At 43.3% G+C, this 26,433-nt stretch overlaps 3 protein-coding genes across 4 annotated transcripts; 1 reads left to right on the top strand and 2 right to left on the bottom strand.

Annotated features, from left to right (window-relative positions):
• Positions 1–12,078: 12,078 nt before the first annotated feature.
• On the bottom strand, positions 12,079–13,433 carry LOC133901569 (tricin synthase 1-like). The gene is made up of 5 exons (XM_062342925.1): positions 13,229–13,433; positions 13,055–13,134; positions 12,810–12,954; positions 12,600–12,734; positions 12,079–12,508 (listed from the first exon to the last, which is right to left on the bottom strand). Exons 1-5 carry the CDS (start codon positions 13,322–13,324, stop codon positions 12,215–12,217), a joined length of 750 nt encoding a protein of 249 aa, XP_062198909.1. The 5' UTR covers positions 13,325–13,433; the 3' UTR covers positions 12,079–12,214.
• A 1,370-nt stretch (positions 13,434–14,803) lies between these two features.
• On the top strand, positions 14,804–15,617 carry LOC133901570 (uncharacterized). Its single transcript, XM_062342926.1, has one exon. It carries the CDS (start codon positions 14,878–14,880, stop codon positions 15,430–15,432), a length of 555 nt encoding a protein of 184 aa, XP_062198910.1. The 5' UTR covers positions 14,804–14,877; the 3' UTR covers positions 15,433–15,617.
• A 492-nt stretch (positions 15,618–16,109) lies between these two features.
• LOC133901568 (probable WRKY transcription factor 2) lies at positions 16,110–20,156 on the bottom strand. Of its 2 annotated transcripts, XM_062342923.1 has the most exons (6): positions 19,570–20,156; positions 18,375–18,853; positions 17,757–17,927; positions 17,252–17,640; positions 16,963–17,160; positions 16,110–16,877 (listed from the first exon to the last, which is right to left on the bottom strand). In XM_062342923.1, exons 2-6 carry the CDS (start codon positions 18,828–18,830, stop codon positions 16,343–16,345), a joined length of 1,749 nt encoding a protein of 582 aa, XP_062198907.1. In that variant the 5' UTR covers positions 18,831–18,853; positions 19,570–20,156; the 3' UTR covers positions 16,110–16,342. The 2 variants fall into 2 exon arrangements, with proteins under 2 accessions (XP_062198907.1, XP_062198908.1); XM_062342924.1 differs by lacking the exon at positions 19,570–20,156 and having other exon boundaries at positions 18,375–19,561.
• Positions 20,157–26,433: the final 6,277 nt, after the last annotated feature.

Below are 26,433 nucleotides of genomic sequence, written 5' to 3'. Positions count from 1 at the left end.
TAGGAGTCAAGTGTGGAAAGTGTAGAAGTATTCAAATTAGGTTTTGGAGTGTTTCTATTTTGATCCAATGTGTTCAAAAATATGAATTCAGTTGAGATGTGTAGCCCTATGAATAAGCTTTCTGTAGAGTCCAAAATCGTCGAAATTGGACTTCGGGATCAAAAGTTATCGTCATTTTTTTTAGGGTCTATTATGTTAACTCGGATGCTCCGGGTTGACCCGGATACTCTGAGTTGACAGAGTATTTGGACTTTGCTCTGAGCAGGGGTTTTTGGTTAAGTTCAAATCTTTTACTCGGAGGTTCCGGGTTGACCCGGATGTTCCGGGTTCTAGTGTTTTATCCGGACCCTCCGAGTTGAGTTCTGGCTAAGAGTTCTCGGTTATGCACTCAAATGCCAACCCAGAGGTTTCGGGTTGAAATGGGAGTATCCGGGTTAGGCCAGAAAAGCATGTAACGACTAGTTTTGGGAGGGTTGGGTATAAATACCCCCTCACTCCCTCTCTTCATTTGTTGCTAGTGCTCCCACGAAATACTCCAAAGCCAAAGCCATTTGAGGTCTTCCCACTCCATTTTAGTGTTAGATTTGAGAAGAAAAGTGAGTTTGGTTGAGAGATTGAAAGATATAGTGCAAGTGAGCTAAATCCCATCTTGAGCACTCGAGTTCATCGGTAAGAAGTTCACAAAGTGTTTGTTACTCTTGGGGATTCAATCCCTTAGGAGGCTAGGCATCACCAGCGAGCACCCAAGATTGTGGTGTGCCGCGGGAAGTTTGTGAAGACTTCAATTCTACCTTCGGAAGGGAAGAAATCAAGAGTGAAAATCTGCTCAAGTGTGACCGAGCTTGGAGAGGAAAATGGTTGAGAGAGACCCAGCTCAAGTGTGATCGAGCCCCTCAACGGAGACGTAGTAACCTCTAGAGGAGGTGTCCAAATTTCGGAAAACAAACATTGTGTCTCCTCTCTTGTATCATTGTTCTTGAGTTCTTTCTCAACATTTATGCATTTTGCTCGATCTACTTACTCGTGTGAAATTGATTGTAGGTTCTCCGTGGATCTACTTAGAATCATTATTTGGAACACACGAGTTCATTTAGTTTGAGCTAGAACTCCTTATGCGTCCTTTAATTTTAGTTTCGAGTTCATTCTCTGCTGAAAACCCGAAAGTTCCGGATTTAACTCGGAAGATCCAAATTTTGTATAATCAGATCTGAACTCGGAAGTTCCGAATTGAACCTGGAACCTCCGGTGAACAATGTTTTTAGGTTTTTCATCTCGAGTTTTCTTGCATATCCTTTGCTAGTTTTGAATAATCTTTACCACCATAGGATTGTAATTTTTAAACTTATTTAGGGCGATTGTGCACTAGTTGAGCCTAACATATTTAGGATTTTTACTTGTGAAAAATCCATTAATTTATTTTCCGCTGCAAGTTTAGGCCAACAGTAAAAAGGGATGATTTTTTTGTAAAAACGCCTATTCACCTCCCTCCCTCTAGGTGACATCATTGTCCTTTCAGGATGACCTTCAATAACTTCCTGGGGCACTACGCAAGCTTGGGTGCTCTCCGGGTGACGCTTAGCTGTCTAAGAGCTCCAAGCTCCAAGAGTAATGAATGCGAATCGACGGCTTGATGATGAACTCAAGTGCTCAAGATTTGAATTTTGCTTACTTGCACTCAATCTCTTTCTCTGACACCCAACTCTTAAATCCTTGCAAGAATTAAAGCACTAGATGAATGGAGAGAGATATTAAAGGGCTATGAATGCTTTTGTATCAAGGTAGTTCAGCAACAAAAGAAATAAGAGGGTGAAGGGGTATTTATACCTTTCCCCCAAAAACTAGTCGTTACATGCTTTTTTGGCATAACCCGGATATTTCGGGTTGACACTTGAACGTGTAACCGAGCACCCCTGGCCGGAATTCAACTCGGAGTGTCCGGATGAAACACCAGAACCCAGAATATTTGGGTCAACCCAGAACCTCTGGGTAAAACATTTAGACCTTAACCAAGCACTTCTGCTCAGAGCAAAGTCCGAAGACTTCGGCAACCTGGAACATTCGGGTCAACCTGGAGCATCCGACTTTGCTTAAAAACCAAAATCAAGCACCCTTGCCGGAGCTAAACTCGGAGACTCCGGCAACCCGGAGTATCAGGGTCAGCTCGAAACATCCGAGTACAGACAAAGACGTAGAAGTTTTCGGTGTTCGTGGGTTGATTTGTGTCTCTTATCTTCAGTCTAAATGGGTACTTTGAGCACTGAGATATCTTCAAGTCAATCTAAACCCACCTATCTTGATAGTACGACACTCCTACTCAAATACAAAGATAAAAAGAATTTAAATCTATTGAGTAACTACATGCCACTGCTCTTTTCGTTTTGAGGGACGCCAATATCTTTTAACATCTTCAATTGGACTAATATCTATTCATATTCTCATTTAACTCATTAGTTCCTTAATCATTTATCATCAATTATCTAAAACCCATTTAGTGGGCCTATATGCACTTTCAAAGAGCCACTTAAAGGACTCAAATATTTCATCATACAAAAGAGATGCACCAAAAATGACCGTTTCTCTAAAATATTTGAATCCAACAAAGACACCAAAAGGCATGTACTCCTTGTTCCAAAAGTAGTATCAAAAGTGATAACATCACCAAAATATGCATAGTCAACGATCATTTTTGCATCAGCCCAACATATGTTTGCTATTTGTTCATCACAATCCATTTGCAAAGCATGTTGGAATCAAGGGTTCTCGGAAATTTTGTCTTGAAAATACATCAACATACTTCTTGCTTCACCATATGCCATCTCTCGTTGGTGCTTGGTTCGCAAATATTTTTTGTGATCACAACGGGTGCAGCTAAGATTAAGTGGACCACCAACTTAGCGATTGGCCAACTCATGTGCAGCCTTTGATCCAATCCCCATAATCATCAGCTGTTTCAATTTCAAAAGCTTGCAATTTTGTAATTTTTCGTTGTGATACCATCAGATGGCGGGTTTCCGACAAGTGAAATGCATGATTATGTACTAGAACTTCATCGGACACTTCATATTTTTCTACCTCCTGATTTATGGTGAGACCCATACGAACCTTACAACCAATTATTGTTTCTTCTCAGGATACCTTGTTAAATCATCTCTTTTATCTTGTTTTCATTGACCCTCATTTGAACAAACATATCTGCAAGATGAGATCTTTGACATCCACCCTACTTTCATCTGCATACCTCTTACTAACGTCAAAGCCTATCTGACCTCCATAGAAAACCTTGAACATCCAAGCCTCATCCAAAATTTCAAATTTCATGCCAATTTGAAGTACCCAGCTAGGTTCTACTCTTACACTGAAAAAAAAAATCAGAAGTGCAATTTAAATGCAAAGGAAGATCGGAATATCATCACAAAAGGACAACAAGCATCAAAGGTTTAGTACCACTTACTTGTTGGATCCATCCCGAACAACTCCGATCACTTCAGCGATTTGGTGGGACATCAACACATTTCCTCTTCATGATGTTTTATGCTGGCTTTTCTTATCTCCAGGGAAGTACAAAGGAATGTAAAAAGGTCAGTCTAGTAGTTTTTATCTGGAGCAAAACTAGCCTCCTGTGCTCTCTTTCCCTCCATAAATCATCAGTACCAAATACAGAAAGGAGCCGAGGCCTTTATTTGTTACTAGGCTGAGTAATGGGCTGGGCAAGTAAATGGGTCGTCCAAGTAAATGGGTCAGTGGATGAGCTGAACGGTGGATTTTTTTATTTTTTTAAAATATTTCAAGATTACATGTCCGTTTGAAAAATAATGAGGTCTACCCTACCAGCGCTTGTTCAACGAGCGAGAATAATGTCACCTGTTAAACGGGCGAGACTTTGTGAGCCCCGGCTACTAGCGAATTTAATAACCGGAGTGAGGAAGGTCTCGCTGTTCAGCGGGTGAAAACTTGATCTCGTCCGTTGAACAAGTGATATCTTCATCTTACCCGTACAATGGGCGATATATTTGTATCACCTACCTCCTGGGTGACATATTCGATTTAATTCAATTACAAAAATATATGTATAATTAGTTTTTTAAATATAGATTTTGTATTCGGTAAATTGTAAAATATTGCACATTCATTCGGCGAATAATGGTAGTTGTGCATACAGTTATCCAAACGGTTCATTCTATGCTTAATTTTAGTTGGATATTATTTTATCGATATTTCTTTATTTTTTGCTGTAAAAGTGTGTGAATTTTTTTTTATGAAGTGACTTTCTGAGAATACAAAATCTAATTTGTTAAACAATAGTAGTGATGAAGCACAAATATCATATAACCCGGCATAGAGTTTACATACGTTGATAAACATTACATGGGAGAGTGCCCGTCGCGCTAAGTGGAGGGCTCCGATGCCTTGAGAAAGAGCAAATATTATGGTTATGGTCTATTCGCGCAAGACAAAAAACCTCATGTCTCATATAATATTTATCAGCGTATGTAAACTTCATACCGGATTATATGATATTTGTGCTTCATAACTATTATTATTCGACAAATTAGATTTTGTATTCTCACGAAGTCACTTCATAAAAAAAAATTACACACTTTTACACCAACTAAATAAAGAAATAACGATAAAATGGCATCCAACTAAAATTAAGGATAGAATGAACCGTTTGGACAACTGTATGAACAACTACCATTTTTCACCGAATGAATGTGTAATATTTTTCGATTTACTGAATACAAAATCTATATTACAAAACTAATTATACATATATTTTTGTAATTGAATTAAATCAAATATGTCGCTTGGGAGGTCGGGCGATACAAATATGTCACCCGTTGTATGGGTAAGATGAAGGTATCGCCCATTGAATGGGCGAGATCAAGTTCTCACTCACTGAATGGGTGAGATATTTCTCTCTCCGGTTATCAAGTTTGCTGGCACCGGAGCCCATAAGGTCTCGCCTGTTAAACGGATGACTGCAGGGTAGACCTTATTATTTTTCAAATGGGGATGTAATCTTAAAATATTTGAATATATGTATGTATGTATGTATATAATTCCTGAACGGTGGATGGGGAGGCTAAAGTCAAGCTGTCTTTTTTTTTTGAGAAACCTGGTTAATCTTCATTCATATATTATGTAAAAGATTACATCGAAGACCTTGCAGCGACATTTCTGAAAAAGATTAAAAAAAAATACATTGTGGTCCTTGCAAGGGTCTCCCGGTCATCTTCGTCATTGGTGATCGGAGCTGTAGCTTAAAGCCGACACCCTTTCCGTCGAAGAAGCTTTGAAGTTTCAATGCCACGAGTAGCACATCAAAAGACATGCATTTGAACCGTTGAACGCTCAGACACTTCAGTGCCACTGGCCGAAGCATCATCGAACGACGCAAGATCAGATGCATCAAGCATCACAGGCAATCCCACATGGTCAAACAACAAAGCAACTCAAAAGAGGATAAAACCGCTGGAGTAGGTAGATTCTAGACACCAACCCGATTTCCCGGATAGGTGGAGGACAAACCTCACAGGAGAAACACTGGATCTGATGATGATGTCACACTCGGTTTTTTAACGGCTAAAACCAGATACCGCTTATGTGTGCCCAGGATGTTCAACACACATAAGGACATCACAAGTGAAGTAACAAAAGCAATACTTTTATAAAATAAACATTAAACTCTTATAGCAATTAACATATATTATCTTCTATGTAGATATATGCAACGGAACAGAAGCATTGGTGCCTAAAAACATCGCAGGCAATCGACCGGGAAATACACGCCTAGAACGTCATAATCTCGTCTTGATAGTCTTCACCATCTTCTCTCACTGAGCAGCACCACACATGTCACATGGCATGGAAAAAATAGTAAGTGTGAGCACATAACGCACTCAGCAAGTGTATAGAAGAATAATGATATGCAGGCTTATATCAAGAATAGACTAACACAAGTTATATTTGCATAAATGCAAGTAAAGAAACAATTGAACTATAAAAGCATTGAACAATTATTAAGTGAATGTATCCCAATTAATCCAACTGTTAGACTTCACCCAAAACTAACCATCTTGCAAACCATAACCATCACCATAGCCATAACCACGACCAAACCAAACCCAAAACCAACTAATCATGTGAGCATCCAAGTCTCTCATGATCACGAGCACGGCTGATATATCAGATTTTACACTCTACAGAGATTGTACAACTTTCCCACGAGTCGTGATTTCATCACATGCAAGCAAATGACTAAAGTCTCCATGTTGCAATGCTGGCCAAGAACTATACACACGTCAGTGGTGTGTTACCAGGAGATCACTACGAAGCCTTTACAAAGAATCCTCCCAGTATATGTCACCAACACTCCAGGTTTCACCACCAGGTGCTGCTACCTAGAAGCCTCCTCTTGTGCCATGTGGTTTCTAAGAATTAACTTCCCTCATCCACGCCTCATATCTAGCCCACACAACACTAGAAAACCCCTAATTAATCAGCTAAGCCTACCCATATTAGTCTCGTGTTTGTACATAACTTCTCGGGTTGTCACTCCACAAACCGGTCATTAATTAGATTACTTGAGCAAACACTAAACCAATCACATAACCCTGATCACTATCACCGACATCCCTATGCTCAAGACCTAAGGTTCCATGTTTCAAAACCATTAATAAGTTAACCACCATTGTTGCATATGTTCATTAGTCAAGATTATGATACTTCTCGGTATCTCAAAAGCATGACTAAGTAATCTACCCATTAAAGATACCTAATCATAAACCATCTAGGTTTCAAGGGATGATAAGGAAAAATCTAGCGAAAACCCTAACATAGGTGACTACCCATCATATTGACAGACACTGCATGCAATTTTGTAAAATAAAATAGTTTAAATCATAGGTTCAAGATGATCAATGACACTTGCCTTTTACCCAATGCTACTCAGTGTTGACGAAACCTTGATCTTGAAGTCCTTCGAACTATTCAGGAACGCTATCAACTAATTACAGGAACTACCGACAAACAACATAAAGTAAACACTAAGAACAACATACCAAACATCATTAAAACACTTTAAAAATAGTATGGTTGGATAGGTATGATTTTAGAAACATTTAGACGTAAGAATCACCTAAATCAGGGTTAAGATGAAAAGAGTACAACTTTCGGGTGATGGATTAGACTGAAAATGAAATGTTGATTTACCGGAACTATCTTCCTATAGGAAAAGGCTTTATTGCACAATCACTGCATCAAGCTTGACAACATCATTGCACAAGATTTAAGAAGTGTATGACACACTAGACTTTACTGACTAAGCTAAGCAGAATTATGTGGTGCTGACTTGATATGCTATGCAAGTAACGTCTTGGATTAAAGAAGGGATACGCTGAAATCTAGTCTCGACCATCTGAAAGTGCATCTAGGCCTCCTAAGTGGGTTTTGGCTTATTGATGACAAAACGATTAAGGATCTAATATGTTTATCTAAGTCATGTACAGGTCCAAGTCTAAATTGAGAAGACATATGACGTTTGACGTCCTTTGGAAAAAAAAAGAGAAGCAACGATGAGTACTCAATAGGATTTAAATTTCTCTATTTTTGAAATTGAGTCTAGGATAGCCGCTCTATTAAGAGGGTTGCATTTGATTGCTTGATTAGTGTCTCAATGCTCAAGATATCCTTTAGAACCAATAAGTTGAGAGACACACTCACCCACGGACACTGAGATGTTAGACAGAAGTTCACTGAATCCGGAGTCTCCGGTGTTCACCGGATACTCCGGTACTCAGTATTTAGTCCGGAGTCTCCGAGTCAGACTCCGGCAGAGGATGCTCGGTTCCGTTTTATTTTTAATTGTCTGGAGTCTCCGGTGTTCACCGGATACTCCGGTAGTTGGTGAGTTTTAAGGCCGGAGTCTCCGAGGGACACTCCGCCAAAGTTCGATCGGTTAGGCATTTATTTTTGTTAAAAACGACCGGAGTCTCCGGTGTTCACCGGATACTCCGGTAGGAGAAATTTTTTTTACGGACTCTCCGAGGAAGACTCCGGTAAGGGTGGCTCGGTTAATATTTACTCTTTTGATAAAAGGACCGGAGTCTCCGGTGTTCACCGGATACTCCGGTACCTGGAGAAGCCGGAGGGTCCGGCAAAGTCTCCGGACTTATCTGAGTGATAGCCCTGTCAGGACCGGAGACTCCGGTAACTTAACAGAATTGTAACGGCTAGTTCTGACACGTTCTGTGACCGTTTTGACGCCATTTTTTGAATTGAGGTCAGATACTCCGGTGTTCACCGGATACTCCAGATTAGGTCTGTCAGAACAGTAACAGCTAGTTTTTGAGAGAGGGCTATATATACTTCCACACCCCATGGCATTAAATGCTTGCTGTTGCTGCTGAACTCTACACTCCTTGAGCATTCCAAGAGCATTCAAAATCCCTGCAACCACCTCTAGTGCTAAGTTTTGCAAAAATTTAGTGAGTTTGGGTTTGGAGTGAGATTAAGGCGCTTGAGCATTGAGTTCTTCATCGAGCATTCGTTGTGATCTTTTCTCTTGGAGCTTTGTGCTTCTAGACGGCAAGGCGTCACCCGTAGAGTACTCTAGCTTTGTGGAGTGCCACGGGAAGTTTGTAATTGACTTCAAATTGAGTAAGAAAATTCTAGCTTGATCTTTGTGGTCGCTAGAAGAGGATAGGGTTGGAAAAGACCCAGCTCTTTGTGAGCTCCTCAACGGAGACGTAGGCACTTCTTTGTGAGGTGGTCGAACTCCGGGATAATCCATTGTGTTCTTATTTGTGCAATTTACTTAATCGTGTGAATTTGAGAATTTACATATAAATTGTCTTAGTGATCATCTTGCTAGTATTTATTGTTGTTTAAGCTTTGTGATATCTAGTAGACTTAGTATCATCTTTAGATTCTAGTTGCTCGCGTTAATTCTTAGTTATTCTTGATATCCTGTATAGACCGGAGACTCCGGACTAGACCGTATACTCCGTACTTACCGGAGTATCCGACCTTCACTGGAGTATCCGGTAGCTTTTAATCCGCTGTTTAGTTTTAATTTTCAGAAAAAACTATTCACCCCCCCCCCCCCTCTAGGCACTTTCACCAAACATGATGGATCAAATGGCCAGAGGTTGCGCTTCTAGGTTAAGGATAATACCGGTGACTCTGCGTAGCGGCGGTTGCTCGGGTTTCATCGGAGATGGCGATCGGGCGCATAGTCACTAACGTCGATGTCTGGCTTCGATGGTGTTTCAGTGAAATGAGGGAAGTATGGTGTAGAACGCGGAAAGACTAACTCAGCGGTATGGTTGGTTTTGGAAGGGGTCATCTGAGGTAGCGGCAAAACATCGATGAATGCTGCTAGGTTTGGTGATGACCGCGAACAGATAAAGCAACAAAGACGCTCGCGTTCCCCGAGATTGGCTATAAAATTTAAGAAACCGTCTGAATAAAGACGTTCATATTTCCTGGGAACACAATGCTACAGCATGGGTTTTGGTATATCATCCCCTGAGAGGAAGAATGATCAGTGGAGATGAGATGGGTGACGGTTGCGACATGCTGTGGTTGGCAATCGCGTTTCGATCGTGTCACTGCACAACTAAGATGGAATCCTAGGGTCACGTAGCAAACTTGATGGGACATGCTGTGATGTGGTTGGTGCATCCATACGACTTTTGGATTGACAGAGAACACGAATGCAAATCCGGTGCGCACGCAGAACGCGTCCAAAAACTGGACAGTGGACATGTCGACCTTGCTTCCGGTGGTTTGGCTGCTCTACTGGCCGACCTAGATGGTGAGGGCGTGGGAAACATCATGGGTCATGCTTTGGTGAAAGGGCATGGTGAATGGTGCACTAGTTGGCCAGGAACGTCGATGCCAATCGGCTACAGTGCAGTTGTCAGCAACATCAACGACCGTGACGGTGTAGATCGGGCTTTGACCGGTGCTAGGTCTTAGCTAGGGATTTAGTATGATGATAAAACAGTAGTAAGGGAGGAGAAGAAGGGGTTCTCACCTTTTTTCGATGGTCGAGGAAGGAGGATTCGGGAAGAAGACGACGTAGCGCATCATAGGCGGCGGCAGCTTCGGCGAATAGCGGCTCATGGACAGGGTAACAACGGCGTCTAGGGCTTAAGGGTGTGGAATAGGGATAGGAGAGGGCATGCAACTCCTATTTATAAGGCTACGGGCGGTTGGTTGCGGTGGAGTCACAGCCGGACAAGAATCGGGTTCAAGTTTGAGTCGTTTAGGATTTCCTTTTTCACAGCTCTCTATTCCAAGGATGATATCTCCACCGTCCGGACTCCAAATTGAACGTTTCTAGACTCTAAATTGTAGTACTCAAAAAGATCTACAACTTTGGTATTCATTGTAACTTGGGTCCCTTGTAACTTTTGAAAACGCCATATTGATTTTTAAAAATAAACCACAAGATAAACTGTTTGAACTCAGACTTATCTGCGCAGTACTAATTTTGGGAGCCATAACTTCTAGCTCCATTATCCAAAATGGGACTTCCATAGGTTTATATCGAAGCTCTAGATGATACCTACAACTTTAGTATTGTCAAGATTTGCATTTGAGCCAGTTTTAAACTTTGAAACTTCATGAAAAGATGAGGTTGTTCAGAACTCCGTGAAAATTTGCAGATTCCGTGGATCCTTTGTTGAGTCTTCTAGAAGACTTGGGTAAGAATTTGGACTTAAGCAAGATTGAGCTCAAAGATATTTTAAGTATATCTAGGGTTTACAAAAGAAACTTTTGTGAAAAAAATTTAAATTAGGTTTGAATTTGAATTTAGATTTGGATAGGATTTGAGAAAATAATATTGACTTTAAACAAGAATTCGGATAAGATTTAAATTAAACTAGAGAATGATCAGATATGACCAATGATTTAATAGATGATGAATCCAAAAATTTTGAATTCGAACCATTAAGACCCTTAACTTATTCACTATTGAGTTTTGTAAAAACCTTTCAAAACTAAAAACCAAAGAGAAAGAAAAGAAAAAAACTTGAATATATTTACCTAGTTTCTAACAAAACTCAACATATAATGCACCAGAAATAATAATCTATATTGATTGATTATTTATGAAAATAGTTTTTAAACTTATTCTTACTGGTAAAACTATTTAATAATCTTATAATTTTTAAAAAATTTAAAAAATCTGAAAATCTAAGTGTGACAGGCGACTCTAGAGATCGCTGGAGGGAGAATACACACATGTCGAGGAGTAGGCCAACGGCGGAAAACAAAAGCATCTTGACTAAAAACTGAGCACGGGAGACAACCTTGAAGGAGCCGGCAGTGACTTGATCCACGAAAGCAGACGCAGCTGACGACAAACTAGACACGAGCGAGGCAGTCACGCGCATGTCCGCCACCAGCAGCAGCAGCATCAGCTTGGCCACCAACACCGCCACCACTTCCAACAAGCTCCAGAAACCCAGCTTCAAAAGATCTACATCTAAACTACTAGAATAGAAGCCTATTACCTATACCAGGCGTCAATTCCTCCGCCCCCCTCCCACTTCGGCACCCCAAGAGGCCGCCGGCGGAATCGACACCGGGACGAAGAATCGCCTGAGCGTCTCTTTTCACCTCTGAAGCTTGGGGAAAACTCGCGAAGGTGCCTCTGAAGTCAAGATGTCAGTCCGTCATTGAGAGGACGGACCACCGGCCGCCGGCGCTGCCCTCAGATGGGCAAAACTGCATTTGGGCCGCACGATGCAGTGGTTGGGTTCGCCGCCTCTTAGCTCACTCTGGGCTCAGTTGCAAAGGCGCATTCGGAGCCCTGGGGTAAGGGCTCTGTGCTACGGGAAAAATTTACACCAGTGCCTCGCAGCACCGGTCGCAGATATCATTGATTTGTGCTGTAACTCGTCGATGCTATAACACATGTCTACGTGGCGTGAATCTAAGACCACACGAGGAACGAGTGCACGACGCCCGTGCGCCATGGCCCGCCGGGAAAGAGCAGCCGGCTTTGCGTCACGGGCCGACGGGCTGCACAATGATTCTTGCCGAGAAGCTAGGAGCACGAACAGATTGAACACGCAGACACGCGCAAGCGCATCAACGATTTATTCTCGCTCGACATCAGTTTATTATTCCAAACCGTGGCCGTCGTTCAGTCCAGACCAGAGTCACAGCTTTGCGTTCCGGGACGGGCGCCGAACGCTGATCAGGCGACGCGGCGGCACAGAGTGAGCCCGTCGGCGATGGCAAGCTGGCACACGTGGACGCGGCGGTCGGCGGCGATGGCCGCGTTGAAATCCCTGGTGAGCGCCGCGAGCGCGCGGTCCTGCTCGGAGAGCGGCTCGCCGGGGGACGCCGCCACCGAACCGCCCCACAGCGTGTTGTCGTAGGCGATGAGGCCCCCGACCCTGACCAGACGCAGCAGCCGCTCGTGGTAGTTGAGGAAGTTGACCTTGTCCGCGTCCACGAACGCGAAGTCGAACTTGCCCTTGTTCCCCTCCTGCAAAGCCAACATCGCAGCGACATCACCTCTGCACCGCAAACACATCTGCACAATTATGTGCGTGCACACGAATGCAGAGGGAAATCACCTCGGCTACCAACTGATCCAGCACCGGCAGCGCGAGCCCCACTCGAAAGTCGATCTTGTGCGCCACGCCGGCCCTCTCGATCACCGGCGATCCTATCTGGTCGTAGCTCTCACGGCTAACGTCGATGGCTACAATCTGCCACCAAGCACGGAGATCAGAGAGACCGAATCATGCTGTTAGCAAATCGAAGCGAACAGGCGATGCACTGACCTTGCCATCGTCGGGGAGCGCGAGGGCGGTGGCAAGCAGAGAGTACCCGGTGAACACGCCGACCTCGATGGCGTTCCTGGCGCCGAGCATCTCGACCAGGAGCCCGAACAGCTGCACCTCGTCCGGCGACGCCGCCATGACAGCCCTGCAGCGCGTCTCGGCCCATCGGGACAAAACGTCAAACACTTACCGCGCAAGAACTGCTCAAGGACACGCCAACGCACGGATCGAGGATCCTCACTCACATGGGGTGGGTGGCGGTGGCGAGGCGGAGCTCGCGCAGGCAGTCGGGTTCGCGAGGGAACACGGTGGATTCCAGTATGTACTGGGAGAAGAGAAACGAAGTGGAGCGGACGAGAGAAGCGTTAGTCTCGTCAGGTGAAGGTGGTGATTCTGGTTCTTCCGACGGATTACGTTACCTGGTACAGTGGCTCGCTTTTGAGGAGGGTCTTGCTGTGGATGCTTCTCCCTGCGGCCGCGCTCTTGCCGTCTCCTCCGGCGCCGGTGGCGGCCATCCTCCGACGGTTGGTCTTGCTCGCCTGCTATGCTGTTGCAAGTGGGACGCGTGCTTTCCAACAAGGCAATGTCTGAACGATTGGACACCTGACCGCCTGCCATCCATTTTATTTTAGAACTAGTATTACCTCTGAATTATATATCGTACTAAAATAAATATAGTTAAATTTTTAAAAAAATTGATATATGAAAATGATAGTAATATATTTGTTATAAAAAATACTTTAATATAATCTAATTTTTTTAATTTTTATTAAAAGATAGTTACCAAAAATAATAATGAAACGTATTTATTAAAGATTATCAATGTCTTAAATAACAAGTAAAACAGAACGAAAATAGTAACAGAAAGTTTTTTTTTTTGAGAGTAGACAACTATAGTAGCCAAAAGTTTTTTTTTTTCTGAGAGTAGACGACTATCGTAGTTAAAAGTAGACCTTGCCGGCAAGAAGATTAGGATAAGTAGAGGTAGTGTGGTGTCAATTGGCAACATAATTATATTATAATCATATGTGCATCAGTATTAATTGAACTCTAGGATTAATGTTATTTTGAATTGTGTATTTGAGCGTGATAGGCAGATAATGACGCCGTCATCGGCGACCGGGAGCTGGCATGCCTTGACGCATAAGGCATAACTGATAAGGCGGCACCGCCAGGCGTCGGGCCACAACGTCTTCTTGTACAGGCTAGAGCTGTGATCTTTTTCTTAGTAGCTTTTTTAATCGTTTTTTCAGAGTACTTACCAAAACTAGATATAGCTGAAGCCGAGGCTATGAGTAGACCCGAGATGTTCCGATGAGTCATTTTATTTACAATTTTAGACTAAAAAATAATATGTCGGACCAATGTATCTTCTCTTATAAACTCTAGATCATGTATGAATCCAGGAATTGTATCTCTACCAAACATGCCAGTGTTGGTTTTTGCTAATTAGTGGTTAACCAGATACGCTACCCTTTGTTAGTGAGATGGCAAATACCGGGTAATTGGGCTGATTGTTTTTGTAAGAAGGATTGGGCCTGCAATGTTCTGTCTTTGGGTATATTGGGCTTCCAACGCGAGTGGGCTTAGAAGTTAGAGCCATGGGTACCTGTTGCCAAAAGTGTAGTAAATTGGTTCCATCAGAGCACACGTCCTCGCTTAAAAAGAAAAAGAAAAGATCACAATTTGCTCATGGTGAGAGCGAGGACTTGTGTTGGATCACAATTTGCTCATGAGATGCTTCCTCGTGATTTGGAGTAGTTCGGCAGAAAACGGCATGCCGAGCAGTCTAGTAGCCATTCCCATTTTGTGAAGGGAGGCAAGGACAGTGGCCTCATTTTGCATGGCAGCTTCAAGAGAGTACAAGCATCTTGATCATGAACACAATCTGAAGGCCAGTGACTTTTCTGTTCTGTTCACTGGGAATTCTTGCAGGCCCCAATAGATCGAAACGGACTGGTGAATCCAGGATTCACAAGTAGTGCATTCTGTCCATGGTATATATGCCGAGCCATGTCCATGGCTGCCGCTAGCCTGCTGCTACCAGTACCTTGATTGGTAGCTGGCCATGGACGTGAGCTTCGTCTGCTCAGGGGAGGAGCCTTTCAAGATGGAGGTGGGCTTCTTCGACACCGTCGAGGACATCAAGCGAAAGCTCCAGAGCTGCCGGGGCTGGCCCGCCGCCGCCATGTTCCTCGTCCACAACGGCAACGTGCTTGCGGAGGCTGGCGGCGACGGCGGCAGCGGCACGGAGAGGTACGGCATCGTGGAGGGCTCCGTCATCCACGTCGTCCTCGACGGGCGGCTGCAGAACAAGAAAGAGGAGAAGAGCAAGAGGCGGGGCGAGGGCTCGCCGACGCTGCGGGTGACCGTGGTGTCGCGGTGCGGCGCGGGGCGCGTGGAGGTGGCCGTGGGCGCGCGCGCCGCGGTGTCGGCGCTGAGGGCGGAGCTGGAGCGCGCGCGCGGGGAGGATGGGTTCCCGCTTCCTCGCGACGGCGCCTACTTCTTCATACACCGGCAGAACGTGATGGATGAGGCGCGGTCGTTCGAGTGGCACGGCGTGGCTACCGGCGACGAGGTGGTCGTGTTCGACGGCTCCGTGACGAGGGCCCCCGCGTGCTGATCAAAAACAAAACCGGCTTGCTGCAGACATCCATTCTGCGGCCGTTAACTCGAGTTTACAATTAACTCAACTCAAAATCGACAACTCATTTAAGCTGCTGCTATTACGAGTTTACAACGAACTCGAGATCGATTCGTCGATGGCATTCAATTCTTGTGCACGCATGCATGCATGGCTGCAAGCCTTACTCGTGGTGGTCGCGGTAGGGCGTGCCGTCGCCGACGACCGGTGCGACCAGCCGTGCGAGTCCATGCCTGTTTACTTGACTTGTGAGATGTCAATGCACCTTGTTTCTTCTTCTATGCCCCCATGGAGGCAACAGTCTTCAGGCTTCAGTAGTTCCAGGAGCAATCAGGTCTTTCCTGGAGTCAGAATGACAACCAGCCTGCCAAATACATACAAAATTGGCTTCAAACAGCGGCACCTGATTTGTTCTTTGCGCTGTTTCTCTTTGCTGTTTCCGGTGCTTTGAACTCCTGCCGGTTCTTTCCCCTAGAAAGGAAAAGAAGAAAGTTCACCAGTTCTTGGACCTGAAAATTCACCAGTAGCAACAGGCAAATATACATGCGGTTAAATGGCAAAATTTGAAAGCTATCGACTGGATTACTGAGCAGCAATCAATTTACTACTTTCCCATGACAAAAATAACAAGTCTCACAGCACAAGTGATCAGACAGTATTCACAACCAGAAGTTTTGATTGATTAATGTCAAATTTCCATCGTCTCAAGTTATCCTTTTCCTGGTTACAGCAGAAAGAAAGGGAATCATCCTCAGCATTCTTTGCTTCAAAGGAATGCGTGAAGGGGAAAAAAGAAGTAGGATTCGTGAACAGTAGAACAGATAAATGTTGCGGTTTTACTATCATGTATACAAGCTGAAACAAATCTATCCCCTTCTTTTTCTATTATTTACATCTGAGGACCAAAAGGAGGTCTGCTCATCAAATGTTGGTAAGCTGATGGGGCAGCATTTACCGCTGGGAAGCCCGATTGCGACACTGGCTCCGCCTTCAGCTCTCCTGGCATCATGAGCCCTGGGTACCCCTGCATAGCTGATGAATTTCCAATCATCTCTGTTGGAGCAAGAGATCCTAGAGAGGGCATTGGGATCACCATGCCTGGCGGAACCATCCCGAAGCGAAAATTGCCTATTGCTGGTCCCAACTGGCCGTTTGGTGGGAGAACGAAGGAGCCGAAAGGAGCAGTGCCACCGAAGTGAGTGAAGCTGGCTTGTGCTGGTTCTTGCCTACGGTGAGAGCTACTAGCTTGTGATGCAGATGGAGCGCTGCCAGAAGCAGAGCTGGCTTGCCCACTGTTTCTGGCTGCTGGAACTTCATGGTTGTGCTTTCCCTCATAAGTCGTGATGACTGATTTCAGATCATGTGATGCCCTTTCAACGTGCTTGCGCACTGAACAGCTAGGGTGTGTACATTTGTAGTAGCTCCTGCAGACAAATGAAATGATGCTACTTATTTCATAGGATGGACGATACAGTCATTTAGTGTAAGAAATGGTAATGGAAGTGTGACCTTGGATTTGGATTGCCTTTAACAACCTTCTGCCCATATTTACGCCACCGATACCCGTCGTCTAGAATGTCGACCTCGCTTGTAGTCTGAACAACAACCCGAGGCTCCCGGACAGCTCTTGAGGCTGCAGCTCCCATGTCAATGGTACTGGTGGCAGCAGCAGCAGCAGTAGTAGCAGCTCCTAAATCATCCAGCTTCCTGAAAAAGAATATCAGTGAGTTGAATATCAGTGGGTTCAATATAATGACTGAAGCATGAGTTAAGTAGTTCAATAGTGGGCAATATCAACCTTCTTTTAGATTCAGTATCATCTTCATCGCCATCACAGCTTATAGAAACAGTGCCATGTGTTACCCTTTCATCCTCCTCGTTCGACAGTGTTGACGAGACATCAACTGCATCATGAGACTCCACAATAGATGCATCACCATGCTCTGATACAGGAAGACAAGTAGCTGGGCTAGCCTCAACATCTTCACCTTGCACATTTTGGTTTGTCTCACCATCTTCCTGTTCGCCAGCAGAACAGTGATAAACACCGAACATGAAATCAGATGTCTTTGGTTTAACAATTCTTTCGTCAGTGCTCTCCTTGACTGCAGTAAAGTTTGACTGAAGACTGGATTCCTGCTGATGAATATTCGACAAGGACTGGTTCTGCTGATAAGCACTGTAACCCTGTAGGAAAAAAAAACTTTTTCGATGCCCATGAATGAAGAAAAAAGAGGTTTTGGTGGTGAGGCTGGCAATAAAACTGAAAGGCAAGAAGGAAAAAAAACGGTCAAGGAAAATACCTTTTCTGCAGTTGAGAAACTTGGCTCTTTAGAACCTAAGTGGGGTTGGAAGGAGAAAACATTGTTATCAAATGTACAATCTTCAGTTATCTTGGCAGCTGGTGATATTGTTGAATTAGCATATTTAGCCATCAAAAATGGCAATTTGCCGGTGGTTGGAGAAGGTTGTGCCTGCAATAGATTATAACAAGTTCAGCTACATTCACACGGCAAATATCAAAAGACAAGCACAGATATGTATTTGCGAGTGTTGAATTAAAGTTCGCAGGTATAAAATCAAAATAGAAACCGAGCTTCTAAGACGCCAACCAGAGAATCATTTCTAGGATACAATGTTTTGCACAGTAGACATCAATCAATGTTGTAGTCACATAAACAACTATACTGCACAAAACCATGTTCTACACAGTACATACCAATCAGTGTTCCAATCAGTGTTCTTCTGTACTGCACAAAACTTTTTTTAAAATGAATGTACTGCACAAAACTCATGTCTAGAAACTGCAACTTGCAAGTCTTTAGTGCTAACTCAAATTATGGTTTATTGAAACCTTGATTTATAGTTTAATAGATAAATCTCGAGAGCACAAGAAAACCAATTAAGGAAACATGACATACCATCTTATTGTAAAGGATAACAGGTGACTCAAGGAGTTCAGTTGGGCTAAGACCAGGTGGAATTGACACAGGTGATCGAATAACTGTGGATGAACCAACTCGAGAAGTATCAATTCTTGGAACACTAAAACCAGCCCTCGCAGCCCTGCGCTCTGCCAAACCGCCATGCGAGTGTGATTTCTGATTAACACTGAACATATTTGACTCCAGGGAAATATCCTTTTGAAATGTGGCTCTTGCAGCTTGAGCAGGCACATCCTCGCTCAAATTCACAAGCTCTCTGCTCTTTTCGAAATGATCACGAGGCTTGCGGTTACCATGTTCACTGAAAATATTGGAGAATGGAGCAGAGCTAAATTCTTCATTCAAGAAGCTTGACATGAGTGTTCTTGGGCTTGGTGTGGGGGGCGGCATCCACTCCTCCATGAGAGATCCGTGGTCGCTTGTGCCGGCCATGCGGCAAGAAATCTACCTCTTAACTGAAGTATCATGAATACCACATTAGGCCTGTCGAAACATCAGGCTGCTCTTTCTTCGAAAAGAAACATCAGATGCTCGATAGTGAAGTTGAGCCCCCCAAAAAAGACCCCCCCCCCCCCAACTCCATGGACAAACAGCATGGCCATATGTAGAAATGAGAAAAACAAATATAGGAGCTCAATGAAAGAAAAGTCATATATATGCAGTAGTACACGGAGCAAGTAAACTCCATGGACAAACAGTATGGCAATATGTAGAAATGAGAAAAACAAATATAGGAGCTCAAGAGATAAAAAAAAAACAACTAAAACAAACTGCAACCCTTACACAATAAACCAGTAAATTCATTTACGAGAACATAAAGCATACAGTTTGATACGAAATGGAGAATCCAACCCACTGCTCAAGCAAGCAAATTACAAACTAAGCTGCAAACTTTCCCCAACCATGCACTCAATCCCCGCAAATGAATCCACAAAGAAGCGATTTTTTTAGGCGAAAAAAGATAACTCACAATTGAAATGAGAAAAATAAAATCCAAACCAAGACGCAAGCTTTGCAATGCCAAACGATCTCATCAAACCCCAACAGCTCTCAAACACGCAATTTCGATGCCAACCAAGCCGCCTTCATCAAAATACTCGAGCGCAGATGCAAGAGAAAAAGTGCAATCCCATCAACAAAATAAAAGCAGGAAAGAAATTCCAACTGGCACCTGAACTGGGCTGGGCGAGGTCTCCGATGCCAGATGATTGCTTCCTCCTCTCTCCCCAAAAGCGAAGCAGCAGCAGGGTGGATGGATTGGAGTAGAGCGCGACGAGGCAGTCAGGATCAGACACGGATCATGTGCTTTGCTCGCTCTTACCTAAAAAGGAGCAGAACAGTCCGAACAAAACACAGTAACCGAATTTCTTCTCCGAGAACAGGAACAGCTAAAAATTTGGACCAGAACCCTTGGGTTCCCTTTCTCGATGTTCTTCTCGCACTTTCACCAACCAAAAGCTGCACGCGAGGGGAACGAAGATCTCGCGGGCACAAATGGAGCTGAGCTTCCACTCCACCAACCAAGAACCCCTCCCAGAAAACAAAGAATTCGAAAACAAAAGAGAATTGTCAACAAAGTGAGATTTTGCTGCCTCTTTCCACCTTTCTTTCTCCAACTTCTCGGTTCCCCGGGCGCTACTTTTTTTTAGAAAGAGGGAGAGGAGGGAGGGAGAAGGGTAGGAGAGAGAAAGGCGGTTTGACCGAGGAGGAGAGGGGTGGGAAGGGAGACTTGAGGATTTTAGCTGCCAGCAATGGGCTCTAATTGGCGAAAGCTGCCCTCTACTTGCTGTGTGGCTGTGGGTTTGTAACTCTCTTTTGTTCCCTTTCTTCCTGTTCTCTTCCAATGGACGACTATGGATAGTAAATGAGCCGAGCACAAGCAGCTTGGCACCTCAACCTCGAGCTCGCTAGGTTCGAGTCAAGCCTGAGATTCACAAGGTCTGCACGTAGGGTTAGTGATTTTTTTTCTTTGTTCATTTTTCTTGGGTTAATCTACATCACTTTTTAGTCCACACTATTGACGAAAGCAGTCATAGGTCTTAACCTTAGTATGCAGTTAGCGCACTGACAATGGCGTAAACCGTCTCGTCTGCCGCGTTTTTGTCCCTACCTACATTGATGATCACTCATAGGGATGGTAATGAGTCAGGTTCAGAGTGGATGGAGCAAAAACTTGCTCGCAACGAAACCCGAAATGCTAATAAAAAACTGCATCTGTAATTATTGAGTTAGGGAGAAATAATCTTGATCGTAGGACTTCAAACTGCCAGGACGGCACCGCGGGGATGTGGATGGGCAAGAGTGCATCAACCGTCCCGTATTGCGACGTCAGAGTTGGCCTGCCATGGGCGTGGTCGTGTGGAGTACTAGAGGGCTGAGGATGCGTGAGGCGAGGATGCCAGAGGCGTGATGGGGACGAATAGGAGCACGAGTACAGTAGGCAAGGGCACGAGGCAGAGGTAGCGAGCCGTGTGGTATGTGGTTTTACACGTGGTGGCTGTGTGAAAAAGGAATGGAAATTTGGTGGTACTATAGTGGTCTCTTAGTGGAGCTAGAATTCCTTTCTTTAGTTAGATGGAGCTTAGTGAGATACTAGAGCTGAGATTTCTAAATGTTATAGGAATTTGATCTCTCGAGTGTAATATAAACCCTGCACCTGAGCTGAATCTTCTCGGGCTGCTAATCCATTGAACCTTTAGGTGCAAATTAGCACCGAACCCAATCCCACCGGATGCAAAACCTGCATGCATCCGTAGGTTGAACCGTCATCCCTACACAGAAATAAAATAGTTAGCTGCTCCGGAATTTTTTTTCTTTGCATTGATGCAAACATGCAGTGTCAACCATAAGCTCAATTACCTGGATAATCCACGTGAGGTTTTAGTGCTGTTTGTGAGTATGGAGGTCACTTTCAGATATGTCTTTGTCCAAATGCAAATGGAACTCTTCTGATTCCGCGACAAGTTTCAGCAAAATTAGGTGGGGGGAGTCCCTCTTTTGGGTCCATGCCTTCCTCTTGGCATGAGTACATGGTTGGTGAATTGGCAACTTTTTTGCAGCAGGAGTAGGAGTCATGTTTTGGGAAGAAAAGACTGCTAAAATTGGAAGTCATTTTTTCAGCTAAAATGTAGAAAGACTTTCTTTTTTGACCTGGAAGATTAAAATTTATCTAATCTGGAAAATTTCAGCAAAATGCCTATGATGTTTTTATAAACATGAAGTACAAGTCATAGAGGAAAAAAAATCTATAATTGCTTCCCAAACATTCAGGTGAAGCTGAACTAAACTGATCCTGCCCAAAGCTCATTTGCCAAACTTTAAGTTGGTGTTTGGTTTGAAAAGCGAGGTGAGATGAAATGATTTTATTTATATATTTAAGGATAAGATGATTTTATTCGTATATAGATATTTGTTTGGTGGGTAAGATGAAACAAGTCTATTTTAGTATTTCAATCACATCATCAGTATCGCGTTTGAAATAAGATGATTGTATTCAACTATTTTTTTAATAGCTCCATTCTAAATCATTAAAAATATTATCTGATTTTGAACCATCTTATAATACTACTCTCCATACAAATAACTCAAAAACCAGATAAACACTATATCCTATCTTATCTCACGGACTAAACCCTACCTAAAAGACAGAATCAGATATCATATTATCATCTCCCGGGCAAGCCACAAGACCTGAACCAGAACTTATACCGAGGAACGCACCGAGCGGAATCATTGCTGTCCTCCAAGCAAAGCGCGCTGTCGTCCGCAGAGCCTGCCGAGAACCCAACTGGCTTTCGCTTTTGTCTCCGACCGTGCTGCAAGACTGCACCGCATGTGATCTGCTCTGCGTGCGCTCGACTGAACTGAACTGAACTGAACCTGGGCTCCCATCTATCACTCAGAAATCAGAATGGCACAAAGGAATAAATCGTACTGACAAGATACAGCTGTTGATGGGAAAAAAAAAGTACAAAACCCCTCAAAAATCATTTGGATTTTGACTTTCCTTCCAAAAAATTATTTTATTAAAAAAACCCTCTGAAAATTTGGCTTTGTTGGAAAACCTCCTAAAAATTCAAAAAAAAAATAAAAAAAAACTAGAGACAATTCTAAAATCTTATATGATTTTTTTTAAAAAAATAATATCTTTTGCATCATATTTCATGGAGAGGAAGTTTAAAAAAAAGAAAAATATGCAGCCTACTCAACTAATCTCATGTAAACGCCTGTTCGCAAAAATCCAAATAGAAAAAGACAACTACTTATTAAACCAGGCTTTCCTTGGAAAAACCAAGAACAACCCCTATCTCAGTCTCCTTTCTCTTTTCGAGAGCAGAGCTTAAAAAGAATCGAAATGCAACCATGGATCACCAAAAGGAGCGCCGTATCTTTCAATTTGATGAAGCAAGCCTGAATTCTAACGAAGGTTCTGTTAGAACGATCACGGTTAGCTTTAGGCTAGCAATCCGGTTCAAAGCCAGATTGGCCCACTTATTCGAATATAAAGAAGAGGAAGACAAACTAGCCAAGAGACAGAAAAAGGTAGAGACCAACCACCGAAACTCGCCAGAGCAAGATTCATTCTTTAATCGCTACCAGATCAAACATGAGACAAATTTCTTCAAAACCTTTTGAAGAACAGAACTCATGTTATTTTAACTTTGTCATGTCTACCATTATTTTTTCTACACAAATCATTGTTTAAGTAACTAATAAAAGTAGTTTCATTAATTTTGGGGTGTTATGGATTAGTTATGAATTAATCTATCTGCAACACATTTTCTCAATCCTACACGTTACAATAACTATTTCAAGATTTCATGTATTTTTAAAAGATAGAGGATCATGTAAGAAGACTAAAAAAATTTGTTTCATGATTTTTGTATTAGTAAATAATTAACTATGCATTTAACTCGAATTAATAAATGAGTTGTACGTTTTTCTTTTTTTTCCAAACTTCCTCTCCATGAAATACGATGCGAAGGATATTATTTTTATAAAAAAAATTCATAAAAGGTCTTAGAATTGTCTCTAGTTTTTTTAGAATTTTTTTGATTTTTTTTTAAATTTTGAATTTTTGAGGTGTTTTTGCAACAAAGCCGAACCTTTGAGGGGGTTTTTTCAATAAAATAACTTTTGAGAGAAAAATTAAAATCTAAGTGATTTTTAGAGGGGTTTTGCATTTTTCCCCATCCAAAACCCCCTAGCTTACTAGGGGCGCGTTTGGTGGCCCATGCCACTTGCTTTGCCCGCGGCAGCCAGAAATGGCGCGTTGAGATTCCTTGCCCGCTGTCTCGGTGCCCATGCTCGCCTCACCAACGTGAGAGTCAAATTCGCTCTTCCACATTGGCAAGGCTCGCCTTGCTCGACCGAGCAAGACGAGCAGACAAGCTAACCGAACACCTCCTAAATCTTCATATAAGCAGTCCAATTTCCACGTGATTAGGAAAACTCTCTCGTCTTAAATATGACCTGAAACTTCTTATCCTATAGTGTTTAGAATAACAAAATGGGTGACGATAACAAGAAATTTCGGTAATATTGTATGCCGCAAATCTTTCAGACAATAGGGTGGCAGTTGGCATGTGGATTTCTGCCTCGCGAGAGAAACTATAAACTGGAGCAGTACAACTCGTACTGGGCACTGCGCAGTATTTTTTATTTTTGGCGCCAGCCATGGCGGAGCCGGAGGACAGTTGGAGCCAGACTCGTCCACCGATCGACGGGCATCTTTCCGCAACGCAACAAGGATTCCCCCAAATCGCGACCTGGAATCCAGGCGCACGAGCAAACAAATTAAACAAATATGCCTTGTAATCTACGTCTAATCTTCCTCGGAGGCACCAATTTGATGGATCCTAGGAATGGCAAGAGCACGCCATATATCATGCAGGGAATGGGAAGAAACTTCTTGTCGAGAGCTTGTTTAATGCGGCATGGATACTCCATATGCAGTTTGCCACACGGTCAGTGATCTGCAATCTTTTTTTTTTTTTTTTGAAAGGGAGATCTGCAATTCTTAATCACAATTTAGTGAGACGATAGGAGTTGTCTTCTACAAGTCACAAGATCACCGCGGCTGCCTGATGTCATGGTCTCCTTTGGCCTGTCCAATAGGAAGACACACACATGGTACAAGTGTAGTTAACTGAAGAAAGCTTAGGATTGAAAAAAAAAATAGCTGACTGAACCTGGGTTATGGTCTATAAAGATTGTTATCTAGCGTTTCTTCTCCCTGATAACTCCAGTATCCGCTGAAGACGACGCGCTTAGGTTAAGTATGCATCGCCCCGAAAAGAGGTGCTAGCCTTCGGCCAAAGGGGAGATTTAATAGGATAACAAGAACTGAATACGGTCGAGTTTGCTTCAATCATAGAGTCCGTGAAATAGATACAAATGAACTGCATGATATTCTTGATCCTTCTTTGGTCTTTGACTCTTTGGAAGCATCGGAAATAAGGTCGCCTCACGTGGGATCACATGTAAGAGCAGCGACTTTGCATCACACCAAAAAGCTAATGCCTTTGCGATTCCGAGGCCCGGTTTGTTTCCTACTTTTGATTTAACTTCTGCTGCTATCAGAAGCTAGAAGTCAGAAGCCGGAATAAACGGTGTTCTAACAGCAGCAGAAGATAGAAGCCAGAACAAAAAGTGTTTTGGAGAAGTGGCTTCTGAAGAAACCAAAAGTCTACTTCTGAGAAAAATGAACTAAAGCTGAGAAGCTCACTGGGAAACGCTTTTATCAAAAGCTATATAATAGAAAGCCAATAAATCATTGTAGAAGCTACAATCTTTTTTCAAAAATACCTTTTTAGACAAAAAAAAAACACAATTTTTTTTTAAAAAAAACTAAAAACAAAAGTTCAAACAAACAGAAACTTAATCTGCCTATAATACTGGCGTGGTTCCTCCATCCAACTAAGACCAAAGCGGCGTCTTGTGGCGAGCGCTTTTCTTCGATTATTCCCCTTCCCTTTTGGCCTGATATGGAACCGGATCCTCGCTAATCTGGCCGACAGTTCGAGACTAGGCTGAGTAAACAATTAATGGTCTGCATAATTCAGAAGCAGCTTGAGGAGAGGGAGAGCACAATCCGAGGAGAGAGAGGAACAAATTCTACCAAGTCATGTGAACCTATGATTGACCATTCATTTATATTAAGTAGATCTATGACTGTTTATTTAGATTGAGATTCATATTAAAGGGTTAGGTAAGAAAAAAAATCATAGTATAAATGAGAGAATTAAGAGATAGATACATATAAGTCGGAAAGATAGACAACCTTGCGTAAGATCATACAGAGTGCGCAACATCATGCGGAGTTGCATTCCCAGAGGGTTCAGAGCACACTCTGCACTCCTCCTTCCCTTGCAAAGAATTCAGCTCCATGATGTGGTTTGGTTTGCACCACAAAGAAAACCAAATGATAATTTGGGTGCAATTAAGTAAAGATTCTTTCTTCGAGCACCCCGCTAACCAAATGATTAGCCATGAGTGATGAGCCGAACACATCACGCTCTGGCCTGAAGTCTGAAACCGCTGGCCAGGCTGAGAGGACCGGACCACAGCAACGTCGTACCGGACAAGAGCGATGCGTGCAGTGCTACTGACAGGGGAGGTCCAGTCACCAGCGCACTGCGGTGTACGGTGGAGGATAATGATCCCAAGGGTGATCATGGCAGTCTGGACTCTGCAGCCGAATCTGCAGGGGCGCCTGCTCGGCATCTGCCTGTCAGATTTGAAGTTGCAGGACGTTACTGGGCTACAGTGCTGCACAGACAGAGCAGTGGGAGGTTTTGAGTTTGGCGTTGGGCCATTTCACTCACACTTTATATTAGCACTGTTGGTCAGTAATGTCGCGTTCTATTGCAAGTTTTGAGGTATCTCTGATGTTCACAGGACTCGTCTTAAGGAAAAGTATGTGTTTGATGACTAGGGCTTCCAACATCTCCGATGGATGTCATCTAGATTCAATTCAAAGCTTAGTTTCCCATTGGTTTTCATGCAAACCAGGAACTAAACATGCCAGAACAAA

This window comes from Phragmites australis, chromosome 20 (assembly GCF_958298935.1).
Source record: "Phragmites australis chromosome 20, lpPhrAust1.1, whole genome shotgun sequence".
NCBI classification, from domain to species: Eukaryota; Viridiplantae; Streptophyta; class Magnoliopsida; order Poales; family Poaceae; genus Phragmites; species Phragmites australis.
The sequence above is the reverse complement of the archived record's forward strand: the minus strand, read 5'-3'. Positions and strand labels throughout refer to the sequence as shown.